Source organism: Lissotriton helveticus, chromosome 12, assembly GCF_964261635.1.
Source record: "Lissotriton helveticus chromosome 12, aLisHel1.1, whole genome shotgun sequence".
Taxonomy (NCBI): Eukaryota; Metazoa; Chordata; class Amphibia; order Caudata; family Salamandridae; genus Lissotriton; species Lissotriton helveticus.
This window is the reverse complement of record NC_136073.1, coordinates 903,057,577-903,072,209: the sequence shown is the minus strand read 5'-3', so window position 1 is coordinate 903,072,209 and position 14,633 is coordinate 903,057,577. Positions and strand designations below refer to the sequence as shown.

General features: G+C 41.4%; 1 protein-coding gene across 1 annotated transcript; it reads left to right on the top strand.

The window, feature by feature from the left end:
* Positions 1–331: 331 nt before the first annotated feature.
* LOC144798192 (interleukin enhancer-binding factor 3-like) lies at positions 332–10,133 on the top strand. The gene is made up of 6 exons (XM_078668940.1): positions 332–580; positions 665–2,218; positions 8,396–8,658; positions 8,779–8,939; positions 9,300–9,406; positions 9,684–10,133. The coding sequence occupies exons 1-6, from the start codon at positions 332–334 to the stop codon at positions 10,131–10,133; spliced, it is 2,784 nt and encodes a 927-aa protein (XP_078525066.1).
* Positions 10,134–14,633: the final 4,500 nt, after the last annotated feature.

Below are 14,633 nucleotides of genomic sequence, written 5' to 3'. Positions count from 1 at the left end.
GGCTCAGTTTCTCAGATTTCTCTTCCATAGCACAGGGATGATGTCCTCTCACAGTTACCAGAGACTCATTCCATGAGAAGTGATGATGTCACAGAGACAAGGCCATTGGTTTGGAAGTTCTAACTTCATATCTCAGAGTTGACCTCTGTTGCTGGGTAACATGGCCACTCAATGCATATTGTACGTTGAGGAGCTTAGTGGTTCACACCCCTGCGAGGGCTATGCTCCTATCTCAGGCATCACCATAGCATGAAGGGGAGTCAAGATGACTCTGTAGTGCCAAAGCATCCCTCAGAAGGCAGGCGAGAGTCTGTTGGCATTGGTAACAGTCATGCGTCCACAGTTCCTATTCTTGAAAGACAGCCGCCATGTTATGGCCAGGCATTCAGCCTTCTACCCCACCCAGGAAGAGATGGAAGCAGTTAGGACTATCATTGCCCACACAGAGCAGGCTCTGAAATCCTTGTCTGACAGCATGGAAGAGCAGGAGAAATCCCAGAGAGCTTCATTAGAGCAGAGGACCGGTCAAGAGGACAACCCGGAAGAGGCCATGGAAGGGTTTAGCAGTACAGAGAGCGAGGCGGAGCTGGAGGATGAGAGTTATGATGCTGACGGAGAGGAAGATGAGGTACAAGACCAACCAGGTGTCACAAAAGACAGACAGAAAAACAAGGAAGAAGCAGCAGCCGAGGAGCTAGGGAATGAGTTCCGAGCTCTCCAAGGAGTGATCGGTGTGGGTCTGATAGGTAAGGGCCTTCTGCTGAAAAGAGATGTGGACCTGGAGATGGTTCTTTTGTGCCGGGATGCACCTACAGTCACTCTTCTCAAGAGGGTGGCAGAACATCTGTCTCTAGAGCTTTCTGCAATCACGGAGAGGTATAACGTAAGCGAGAGCATACCGGAAGGCGCTGTTTTGATACAGCGGGGTCTGGATCCTCTCCTGAAGCTGACGGTCAGACTCGCATCTGTCTCAGCACCAGACGGAAAGGCCCAAATGACTAATAGTGAAACAGTAGCCAGCAACAACCTTGATGTCCTGGACAGACAGACATGCCTGGCTGCCTTGAGGTCCATCAGGCGCACCCAGTGGTTTCATGCTCAAGCCCTTGGACTGAAGTCATGTGTTATAGTCATTCGTGTTCTCAGGAGCCTGTGCTGTCCGCTTCCTTCTTGGGCGCCCCTCAGTAGCTGGCCTCTGGAGATTCTGTGCCAGCGGGTAATCGCAACCGTCAGCAGGCCAATGGGGGCTGCCGAGGCTTTCAGAAGGGTTCTCGAATGTCTGGCTTCGGGGTTTCTTTTGCCAGGTGGGCCAGGCCTGCATGATCCCTGTGAGGATGAGCCGACGGATGCTGTCAGCCATCTTGAGACGGGACAAAGGGAAGCCATCACTCGCAGCGCCCAGCATGCCCTGAGGCTTGTGGCATTTGGTCTGGTTCACAAGGTTCTTGGAACTGCTGGGTTCTCCTTCAAGCGACGCATGAAATCCAAAAGAAAACATGCAAACATTTCATACAGAATGCAGATCACTCCTAGCTCTGCCAGCAACTTTGGCTCAATGAATCGTTCCATTAAAATGGCTAAACATGACACGTTGACCAGTAAATGTAAGCGTGGACCTTACAGATCTGACCCATTTCTGGGAATGACTGCACTTATGAGGCTCAGCCTCTTGAGGCCTGACCTCCACTACATTGAGGTCTCCCAGACTGGGACATTGCAGGCACCCCTGTTCACAATGGCTACCAATGTTGATGGAAATACTTTTAAGGCTTCAGGGCATTCTAAATATGCTGCCAAAAACCATCTAGCCATAAAAGTGTTACAAGCTGAGGGACTGGTGTCAGGCCAGAAGGAATCCTGGATGTGCTCATCTGCCAACCAAGCTGCCTCAACTCCCCCCGATAACACAGCGAGTCCGAAACAGGATGAACCAGTCCTAACCAAAAGCGGCAAGAACCCAGTGAGAGAACTCATCAAAATGATGCGTGATCCGACATATAGGGCCTTCTCTGTAGGTGGTGGTGGCCACAGACAGATCTATCTGGCTGAGGTTGAAGTTCATGGGCAGACATACCAAGGGATGGCCTTCACCAGAAAGAAGGCGAAGGCACGTGCGGCTCTGGCTGCATTGGACGGATGTCAGCCATCGAATCCCCAAGAACCTCTCAGGGAACACCCTGGTTCAGCGCTGCAGGACCTGACACATCTGGTGTCCAAGGTGGGGTTCGGTGGCGGTGCACATCAGTACCGACGGGGGCCTGGGTAGACCAGGTGTGGTGGTGCTTCAGATAGGAGTGTGGGGTACAATAAATCTGGCAGTCGCTCTCATTTTAAGGTAGTAAGGGTATTTTTGATGTGCTGGGCCACGCAACACTCCAGGGTCTGGACTCCAGTTGGGAAAATGTCAGAAGATCTATGATGATGCTGATGATTCCAATCACTCAGGTTCAGCTAAGGGTTGAATGTCAACTCAGCCAATATTTAAGGAAGGTTCACGGCGTTTCCCAGGTCTTCTGGTTCACACCCTCCTTCATGCATCCTGTTTCATGGTCACACCCTCCTCTCCCCATGCATCCTATTCCATGGTCACGCCCTCCCCCATAAGCATCCTACTTCATGGTCACGCCCTCTCCCTATTCATCCAACTCCGTGTTCATGCCGCCTGTCCCTGACACCCAACTCCATGGTCACTCCCTCTCCCTGTGCATCCAAATACATGGTCAACTCTTCTTTCCGTGCATGCAACTCTATGGTCTTGCCCTCTCTTCCCCATACACCCTACTCCATGGTCACACCCTCTCCCACATGCATCCAACTCCATGGTCATGCCTTCTCCTCGTGCATCCAAGTACATGGTCACGACCTCATCCCTTGCACCCCACTCCATGACTATGCCCTTTCCCCTTGCATCCAACTCCATGGTTACGCCCTCTCTCACATACATCCGTCTCCATGGTCAAGCTCTCTCCCCGTGCATCCAACTCCATGGTCACGACCTCTCCTCGTGCATCCAAATACATGGTCACGACCTCTTCCCTTGCATCCAACTCCATGGTTACGCCCTCTCACATGCATCTGTCTCCATGGTCAAGCTCTCTACCCGTGCATCCATCTCCATGGTCATGCCATCTCCCTGTGCATCCAACTCCATGGTCGCAAACATGGCTCAGTGCCTGACAGCATCTCATAGCTGTCTTGGCTCCTCACACAGCCTTACGTCCCTGCTCCTGTCCTGTGTTTTTCCTTCCCTTTCCCCTGGCTGTGCAGTCTGTTCCCTTTTGCTTGTGCCTTTGACTCAGTGTTTGTTGATTATCGGTTGTCTACTTCTTGCTGTTGTTGCTGTTCAAGTCACACTGTTCTCTGGGGTCCCGGGGGTCAACTGTGACATCCTGGTAGACGTCTGATCTCAAAATCCTTCCTTCTGTCTTTGAGAAGGGCAAAATATTGCCAGTATTTAAAAGGTATTATAGTCTCTCATGTCCTGCAGGAATGGGTGTGGTCCCTGGTTCTGAAGGACAGATGAGGTCCAAGGGAGTAGGCGTGGCCCTGTTCCACTGTATTGAAGCCCACAGAGATGCCTGGTCCTATCAAACAGTAGGGGTGTCTTTAGCCCACAGTATTGAAGGTTACAGAGAGGTTTAATAGTACAAAAGAACAGCCATGGCCATGGTTCATGGCATGAAAGGCCACAGAGAAATGTAATAAATCAAAAGATCAGATGTGGCATGGAACATGGTGGAACGCCCCCGTGATAGGAGTAATAGTACAAAAGAGGCGCGTCTGTGGTCCACGGTATTGAAGGCTACGAAGGGGTTTATTTGTACAAGAGAGCAGGCATGGTAGTGGTCCTTTATATTGAAGGCCACAAGAGGTGTAAAAGTACTGGAGGGCAGGAGCTGCCAATCTCCACTGTATCAAAGACCACAGAGAAATCTGATCTGGTAAGACAGCAGGTGTGTCCTGGGTTCATGGTAGCGCAGCCAGAGAGGGGTTTAATGACAGGACAGCAGCTATCGAAGGTCACCGAGTGGTTTAATAGTTAAAGAGAGGAGGCGGAGCACAGGGCCATGGTACTATAAGCGGATCAGTGAAATAATATCGACTACCAAAATATCGACTACCCAAAATATCGAGGAAAAAATATCTACAACCAAAATATCGAGTTTGTATGTACAAACAGGTAAGTACAAAAATATCGAGTACAAAATATCGTTTACAAAAATATAGTTGTAAAAAATATCGACTTTAATAAAAACAATGTTTAATTACATTAATATAAAAAATTAATTACTAAAATATAATTAACAATACTTAAAATAACTTTTAATAATTAAATAATTAATGAAAGTAAAAAAATAATATTTTTTTAATCATATTTCTTAAAACATATATATATATAGTAACAAAATTTAATTAAATAATAGCCAATATTATCAACGTACAAATACAAAAGAGTAAAAATTACTATTCCCACTGCAAAGAGTGCAACAGTGGATATATGACGTTACAACGCAACTTTTACAACGCACTACCATTACAACATAAGTATTGGTAAGTATATAATAATTGTTTTAATTTAAATTATTTAAAATTATTTAAATATAATTTAATTTAATTTCATTTCATTAAATTAAATTAATGTAAATTTAATTTTACTTTATTTTTACACTGTACCCCTGTACCCCAAAAACCCAAAACTGACCCTGAACCCTAAAAAAACCCTTTACCCAAAAACCCAAAACTGACCCTGAACCCTAAAAATACCCCTTTACCCAAAAACTAAAAACTGACCCTGAACCTTAAAAATACCCCTTTACCCAAAAACCCAAAACTGACCCTGAACCCTAAAAATACCCCTTTACCCAAAAACTAAAAACTGACCCTGAACCCTAAAAATACCCCTTTACCCAAAAACTAAAAACTGACCCTGAACCCTAAAAATACCCCTTTACCCAAAAACTAAAAACTGACCCTGAACTTTAAAAATACCCCTTTACCCAAAAACTAAAAACTGACCCTGAACCCTAAAAATACCCCTTTACCCAAAAACTAAAAACTGACCCTGAACCCTAAAAATACCCCTTTACCCAAAAACTAAAAACTGACCCTGAACCCTAAAAATACCCCTTTAATTAAACATAATTAGCAATTAATCAATTATATTAAATTAATTACCAATTACATTTTAAATAAATAACAAATATTATTTTATTACCAATTAATTAAATATTACTACCAATTAATACATTTACATATTTAATAAATAATAATTAAATTACTTCCCACCCTATTCCCCTATAAACCCACAACCCGCTACAGGAAATACATTATTTTAATTTACATAATTAGCAATTAATAAATTAAATTAAATTAATTACCAATTAAATTTTAAATAATTAACAAATATTATTTAATTACCAATTAATTAAATATTACTACCAATTAATACATTTACATATTTAATAAATAATAATTAAATTACTTCCCACCCTATTCCCCTATAAACCCACAACCCGCTACAGGAAATACATTATTTTAATTTACATAATTAGCAATTAATAAATTAAATTAAATTAATTACCAATTAAATTTTAAATAATTAACATATATTATTTAATTACCAATTAATTAATTATTACTACCAATTAATAAATTTACATATTTAAATAATTATATTTAAATTACTTCCCACCCTATTCCCCTATAAACCCACAACCCGCTACAGAATAAAATTACACAATAATTTAAAAAAAATCATTAATTAAAAATAATTATAACATAAAATGACACTTTTCACACATATTATAACATAAAAACACTATAAATAATTACATATAATTTAAAAAACGATATTTTTTACTATCTAGATTATATACTTGGATATTTTCACTTTCTATATTATTTACAGTCGATATTACTTCACTTACCTTAAAAACGATATTTTGGCTGTCGATATTCTGTCCTGTCGATATTTTCTCCAAACGATATTTAAAACTCGATATTCTGTCCAAACGATATTTTGGAGTCGATATTATGTCTGTGCACCACTATAAGCCATACAGATGTTTCATGGTAGAAGAGAGTCGGTGCAGCCACGGGTCTTGGTATGACAGGCCACAGACAAGTTTAATCACACAACAGATCAAGCATTGTCTTTGTCCATGGCAATGAAGCACATAAAAATGTTTAATGATACAGGAGAGTAGGTGTGGCCATGATTTATGGTGTCAAATTACACAGGAATGTGTGGTAATATCCTTCTTCGCTTTTTATATTAGAGTGTTGATATGTCATTTTTAGAGTGTTATCTATGTCATGTAGAGCTGTGTAATGTAGAATGTGTTGCGAGCAGAGTTCTAATTCAGAGAAGCGGTTGGAGCTGATCTGAATTAGACGCTTGGCTCTGTACTCCAGTGGGTCCTTGGATTTAAACTTAAATAAATCCTTTATAAAACTTATCCTGCCTCCTCCCGCTCTTTACAATGGCGACGAGGTCAATTTTAAAATAAATGGACCCACTGTGATGTCAAACAATTTTTTTAAATTTTAATTGAAACCATTTTAAAGAAACGAACCTACGTTGCGATCCTCTTCTGAAGCAGGAAAGCGGTTTGTGAGACTGTCAACAGAGTGCTTTCTTAAATTCTCAAGGTACTGATGATTTGGGGCGAATTGAGGACTCGCAGTCAATTTTGATTAAGCGCACATGAATCGGTTGGTCTGCTCACGCTCCTGTACCTTTCAAGACTGATGACGTACGTGATACTCAACGGTCTGCTGGAACGCATTATTATCTTGACACGCAGCGCTTAGAGCACGCAACGTCACCGCCATCTTGAATTTACTTCATTTCTTGCTGAAATGCGTTTGGAACGCAAAGTTACACGCAACTCGAAAGCCATTTTAAAGCTTAATTTCCACGATCATCTGTTCAGTGCTAGCGGTGTCAGCACTTGTCATACAGTCTTAACAGATGATTGTTTCCGACGTCGATCAAGTTCAACTGGCGGTTTGCTGTCAATTTCAAAGAGAATTTCTTGCTAATTCAGTGATTCGCTCACTTTTACTTTAAAGTTTTGGTGAAGGTGTGGTAAGCTGGTTCCTGGTTCCTTCTTCATTACACTTCAGTGATGTGCACACTTTAAATATTTCAGTGATGTGCACACTATTGTTACTTCAGTGATGTGCACTATTTTTTCAATTTGAGTATGTACACTTTGTTTCTTTTCTCAATGATGTGCACACTTTATTTACTTTGAAAAGTGCATTTTGCTATTTACTTCAGTGATGTGCACACTTTACTTATTTTGATAAGTGCGATTTCTTCAGTGATGTGCACACTTTACTTATTTTGATAAGTGCGATTTGATATTTATGGCAGTGTAGTGCACTTCACTCGTTTTGAGTTATACTTTTTGCCATTCTATCGCTACTGTCTCCTGCACATTCATAAAATTTTCAGTTTCACTGGTTGTTTATATTAGTGGTTGAAATGGCTTCATCTCAAATATGCAACCAACCATCTATATTTTTACAAATACCTGGGAAACCGAAACTGAGATGGAAAAAATGGTTTGACACTTTTGAAAATTATATAGTTGCTATTGATGGAACTAAATTTTCTGCTGAAAGAAAAAAATACATTCTTTTCAGTTATTTAGGCACTGCTGCCATTGATATTTTCAAGAACCTTGTACCTATTGCGCCACCAGCTGATGGAGGTGAAGGATGGAATGTTTTCGTTGAAGCTGTCGCTAGACTTGAAAAACAATTCGAAGATGAACCTAATGTTATGATTGAAAGACATTCTTTTCATAAGAGGAAACAATTCACAGATGAATCCGTTGAGGATTATATAGCAGCTCTGAGGGTATTAGCTGCAAACGGTGAATTTGGTGCCTATGTTGATACTGCTTTAAGGGATCAATTTGTTTTTAATTGTGCAGCTAAAAAGGTTCAGGAACGACTCTTAGCTTGTCGCAATCCCACTTTGGCAGAAGTAATTGATTTGGCCAAGGGGATTGAGAGATCTATTGAGTCTTCTAGGGTCATTGCTGCCAATGAAAACAAGAGTTCTAATGACACATCTGTTTGTGCTATTCAAATGCGCAGTAAGGGTAATTTTCAGGCTAGTAAAATTTTAAGTTGTTTTAGATGTGGCTCAAAGGCACATTTGGCGAATTCTCCGGATTGTCCTGCTCTTAAGAAAAAATGTACCAAATGTGGTAAGATTGGCCACCTTGCATCTTCTTGTAGGATTCAAAGGAAGGGTGGTAGATCTGACTCCGCTGTTACCAGTATTTCTTGTATTCATGATGATTTGGAGAATTTAGTCATTACTATTTATGATGATTCATTTGATAGTCACATAAATAGTATTTCTCTTCCCTTTAAGGTTCCTTTAGGGATAGTTCATGTTGGGGAAGTTGCCTTTGAAGCTATGGCTGACTCAGGTTCGCCTGTGACCATTTTATCAGATGTTTTCTTTCATGAAAAATGGAAAGGTGTCACACTTGCCAAATCTGATATCAATCCTAAAGCGTTTGGTAATTTTAAGATCAAAATGTTAGGCTTCTTTGAAGACTCGTTAAAATTTGAGTCTCGCGTTATTTTTACCAAAATTTATGTCGCTATTGATGGCAAGAATATTGTTGGCTGGTATGATCTTGGCAAACTTGGCATTAATTTATGTCCTGGATCTGATCATCCTATTCAATTGAGAGAAATGCCTATTAACAGTGTTTCTTTTGATTATCCTATTTCTCCTATTCTCAATAGGTACAAAAATGTCTTTGAGAATGTTGTGGGTAAAGTCAAAGGTTTTTCACACAGGATCAAACTTAAAAAAGGAGCTTTACCTGTACAACATAAAGTTCGTATGGTACCCTTGGGTGTGAGAGACAAACTTAAGTCGCATTTAGATAGTCTCTGTTCTCAAGGTATCATAGAACCTACTGATAGCTCGGAATGGGTTTCGGCTATCGTAATTGCTCTTAAAAAAAATCAAGAAATTAGGCTGTGTGTAGATCTTCGATCTCTCAATAAGAACATAGTTGTAGAAACTTATCCTTTACCTAGGATACAGGAAATGTTGGCTGCTGTCAATGGGGCGAAATTTTTTTCAATTATAGATTTAAAGGCAGCGTACCATCAAGTCACTCTTGATCAGGATTCTAAAGATCTGACGGCGTTTATTACTCCGTTTGGATTATTTAGATTCTTGAGAATGCCTTTTGGCCTGGCTTCGGCTGCCAGCGTTTTCCAGAAATTAATTAAAAATTTGTTTTGTGGTGTTAAAGGTGTCCAGTCTTTTCAAGACGACATTTTAATTTTTGCCAAGTCTATTGATGAACACAATGTCACTTTGGAAAATGTCTTAAAGATCCTTAGCAGCAAAGGTATGACAGTAAGTAAGGAGAAATGTAAATTTCTTGTTAAGGAAATTGACTATTTGGGTCATAAAATCACTCAGGAAGGGATTTTTCCAAAAAAAAGACATCATCAGTAACCTTGAAAATGCCAGCAAACCTCAGGACAAGGATGCTTTATGCTCCTTTCTTGGGTTGGGAGAATATTACGCTAAATTTGTTAAAGGTTATGCCTTGGTTGTTGAACCTCTCAGACAGTTACTTAAAAAGGCTGCTAGATTTATTTGGACTGATGTTCATGATTCTGCTTTTCAGGGTGTCATCAAACTTATTGCTAATGCCCCGGGCTTTAAAACTTTTGATCCAGAGGGGAAGTCTTTTGTAACGGTTGATGCCAGCACGGTTGGTCTGGGTGCTGTGTTCACGCAGATGGTTAATGGCAAGGAAAGAGTTATTTCTTTTATCTCAAGAGCTGTCAGAGGTGCTGAGGTTCATTATAGCACAATTGAGAAGGAGGCCTTGGCCTGTGTGTGGGCTGAGGAGAAATTGAAGAATTTTTTGTGGGGTAGGCCTTTTGTTTTGGTGACGGACCATAAACCATTAGTCTATATGATGGATGGTGTGAAGAGTGGTAGCGCTTCCTCCAGGTTGGTTCGGTTGATTGCAAGATTGCAGGAGTTTAACTTTGAGATTCAGCACATTCCTGGTGGTAAGAATTTTGCTGCGGATTTCTCAACAAAGGCATCTAACCCGGGCCACCAATAATGACACTTAAGTATCTTCTTTGTTCCAGAGACATCCTGGTGTCTCTGGAACAAAGAAGATACTTAAGTGTCATTATTGGTGGCCCGGGTTAGATGCCTTTGTTGAGAAATGTATTAACAACTGTGCGGTGTGCGTTAGGTCTGACAAGCATTGGAAGGTGTCTTCTGAACCCCTGTCAGTTTGTGAGGCTCCTTCCGGGCCTTGGGAAAGGCTTTCGATTGATTTTTCGGGACCTTATGATTGTCTTGGCAGGGAGTTTAGGTTTTTGATTGTTCTTGTTGATGACTTTTCAAAGTGGTTGCATTATTCTTTTGTGGAGCATCCTAGTACTGATGTTGTCATTAGTTTTCTGGACAACGTTTTCAGAATTGAAGGGGCTCCCATTTCCATTAGATCTGATAATGGGGTCCAATTCATTTCAAATAAGATGGGGTTGTTTCTTAAAAAGTTTGGTGTGACAGCTAAGAGAGCTCCTCTTTATAGTCCACGTTCTAATGGTTAGGTGGAGAGGGCCAACAGAATTTTTAAGGAGGGAATCCAAGCTGCGTTGGAGAGCAATTTGGACGTTTTTGATTTTCTGAAAGATAAAGTTTGGAGTTATCATATCACTCCTAATTCTTGTACTGGGGTTTCTCCTTTTTACCTTATGAGGGGCAGACAAGCTAAGTCTTTATTTTTACCTCAATTGGCAAACAAGAGCTGTTTGTCTGGGAGTTTTGAGTCTTCCATCTCTAAGGCTAGAGATAACATCACCTCTGCACGGATCTGTGGGAAGACATACCATGATGGGTTTCATCATTGTAAGAACAAGGTTATCAATGCTGGTGAGTGGGTTAGGATCGTTAATCCCTCACGCACACCCAAGGGTATGTCCAAGTTCAGTAAGCCTTACATGGTCGAACAAGTTTCTGATTCCACTGTTTTGCTCAAGGACAAAGGGTGGTGGTGTAAGAGTTCTGTGGTTGTTCTAAAACCTGGCCAAGAATATCTTTTTGATAATAGGGAAGATGGTGAGGATGGTCTCTGGTTTGATGACTCGAGTCCATTACCTGAGGACTCATGTAGTTCATGTTCTAGTTCATCATCTTGTTCTATTTTGGATTTGCCTGCTTCTGCGGATGTTGCTGTTCCTGATCCTATTTTGGAGTCATCTGCTTCTGTTGATGATACTGTGGATTCACCTGTTTGTGTTGATGAAGCTGCTTCAAGTTCTCCTGTTCCAGATTCACATGTTTCTCTTAAGAGATGTGTTAAGTTGCCCAAGAAATTTGATGACTATGTTTTGGATTAATTTTCCTTTTTACTTGTTTTGGCTTTTCCTTTGTTTTATTTCTTTTCTGTTTTATTTGTTTTTCATGAAAAGGATACATGTGGTAATATCCTTCTTCGCTTTTTATATTAGAGTGTTGATATGTCATTTTTAGAGTGTTATCTATGTCATGTAGAGCTGTGTAATGTAGAATGTGTTGTGAGCAGAGTTCTAATTCAGAGAAGCGGTTGGAGCTGATCTGAATTAGACGCTTGGCTCTGTACTCCAGTGGGTCCTTGGATTTAAACTTAAATAAATCCTTTATAAAAACTTATCCTGCCTCCTCCCGCTCTTTACAGAATGTTTACTCATACAACAAAACAAACATGCCCCTTGTTCATTCAGAGGGAAGAGGTGTGGCGCCGCGGCCAGGGCGACTGACGCTAGAATCTGGGGATCAGGGTTCAATCCCCGGCACCGGCGGCAGGTTAGCCCAGCACCATGTGACTCTGGGCAATAGCTTGCTTAATCTTCCCGACGGCCCCCAGTGCCTAGAGACCCTTACGGGTGATTGTGCGCTATACAAATGTGGATTATTATTATTATTATTATTCATTGTATCACTGACGACAGAGCTGTTTAATAGTAAAGGAGAGTGGGTGAGGCGGTGTTTTTCACATTGCCCATAACTACCTGTTTTTCCTTCCTAATTTCTCCCTTGTCTGCGCTCAAAGCTGTGTGTTAAGCAATCCACCTCAGCTCCCATTTTGTGATAGCAAGTGAGTGAAACGAGATCTCCCCCTTAGCAACAGAGATATTATACATCAGAAAGTGAGCAGACGGTGCTCTGAAATAGCAGTAATCTGCTGTTAGCTGGTTAAGCTGTCTTCTTTAAGGAATTGTATACTCGTTTTTTCACTAGGAGAGTGAGTAAAGTTTTGTACAAACAATATTGTTAGAGGGCAAAGTTTGTCAGGCCATTGCCTGCAGGACTCCAAAGTGTGGATTGAGTCTGTCTGTCTCCTAGGAGATTCTGAACTGAGGAGCAGCTTCCGAATCCCAGGGTAGCAAACATTGCTTGAGGTCACAGGAACCTTATATAGTCTGCTATTAGATGCTACATGTGTGCACTGATTTGTGGTTGCATCTAATGTTTCTATTGGATTAGGGTTGGTGTTCTCATTGGTTGGGTATTTGAGAGTGGTGATAGGCTTCTGGGTCAGTGATTGTATTGAGGTAGATCTTAGGACTAATGATCTGATTGGTGGATAGGTTAAGGGTTTTGGACTGGATCCTGGGGCTGGGCTTTTGATTGGATGTAGGGTTTAGGGTTTCATATCTGATTGGGTGCTTGGACTAGGGCTGTGATTGGCTGCAAAGGCTTGGTCTCCTATTGGTGCTAGGGCTTCGGGCTAGTGTTGTGATTGGTTACGGTAAGGGCTAGGGTTCCTATTGGCTGAAAGGGTCACCGGATTACTAGGGCTTTATAAGGATAGGGCTTAGGGCATCTCAGCCTTGGTGTCAAGGTTAAGGGCGTAGAGGACAAGGGCAAGTGCCTGTTTGAGCCTGGTCAAGACTGGTCGTGACCAGGGCCAGAAATGCTGCCCAATTTTGTATACAGCAGCACCCACCCTACCCAATCCACATTCACCACCAGATTAAGAGGTTCACACCAAATGTACTCCACTAATTTACTACAAACTAACCCTATACACAATTCAATGTCTCAGCACAGTCTACTAAACCAAAACCACACAAACCACATCTGTTCACCCTTCTATCCCAGCTACCACACACTTCCACCATCGCCTACAAACAGTACACAACTCTATCCTATACCACTAACCAATCCACTCACCACTAACACAACCCAATTCCACACCATACTTACCTATATCCCATCAAAACACACTCCCCGCTCTACTTACTCCTAATGGACCAATTTTTGTCACTAACAACCCTATACTCAGCCTTCCATCATTTCTCCAACAAACACCCTCCTCTTCTTTCTACTACAATAACACAAGCACACAACACTTACACTCCACTATACCACACATATTACCTCTTGCAGTAAACACGTCTAAGACAAACACTCTTAACGCTACTTTATCCCTTCTTACAACATATACTCTACTCACAAACACATCACCATCCCCTTTACATCAAAACTTCCACTCACAAACAATACTATACAAACAAATCCATCTCATAAAATAAATACTTCAGCAGCTCTTTTCACTACTCCTCAAAAACAAAACATATCACTCACACCAGCGCAACAAAGTCGCAGAAGCGCAACACTTCATAATTCTTACCATCCAAAATACAAATATACACCCACCTTTCAAGCTACACAAATGAACAAACTCCAATGCTAAGCTTTCTCTCTTCCGCCACACCTAACACACATACAGCAACACAGTAATTATCTTCTAACCACCTCTCATCCATTGGACAATTTAGAACCTTACTGCATGACCCATATGCTGCACCACCACCTCTAACTCATACACCTTCCGTCCTAAACACACGCAAACAATATAAGCAAAGTGCCACACCTCACAACTTTGCTTCTCCAAGTCTACTGTGCAGCAAGGTTACACCACAAAAATAACACAGCACACCAAATCACTCTCAAACACCCTCTCATCCACCTACAAAAGCAGACACATCAAAATGCCTTCTTAGCTTGCTGGATGAAGAATACGATACAGAACAGCTATCCTCATACAGCTGATACCAGCACTAATTACACACCTGCTACAAGCCAACAAAATACTGCTCACTCTCCTACAAAACAAAGTCACACTATCACCAAAGCACATTCTCTAAACTGTCTACCAATAAATGATTGATCGCTCTCTAAAAACAAACTTCACACCTATAACCTTCTCACAGATCCAAAACTAGACATTTATTTATTTATTTATTTTAACGACTTGTAGAGCGCCTGGTGACCCGAAGGCATCCCCGCGCTGTAATGATTTTGATATCCAGATGAGATGGAGGAGAAAAAAGAAGAGAAGAAGAGAAAGGGGGGACGTTATTTCGGAAATAGAAGTGTTTTCAATTTTTTTCTAAAAATAAGATAGCTGGGTTCCAGTCTGAGGGTACGGGGGAGTGAGTTCCATCCGGTGGAAGCTTTCACAGAGAAGCGTCGGCCTCCAGTGCGTGTCTTTTTGAATTTGGGGATGTTGGCTAGATGATCATTCTCGGACCGCAGGGATCTGGGAGCTATATAAGGAGTT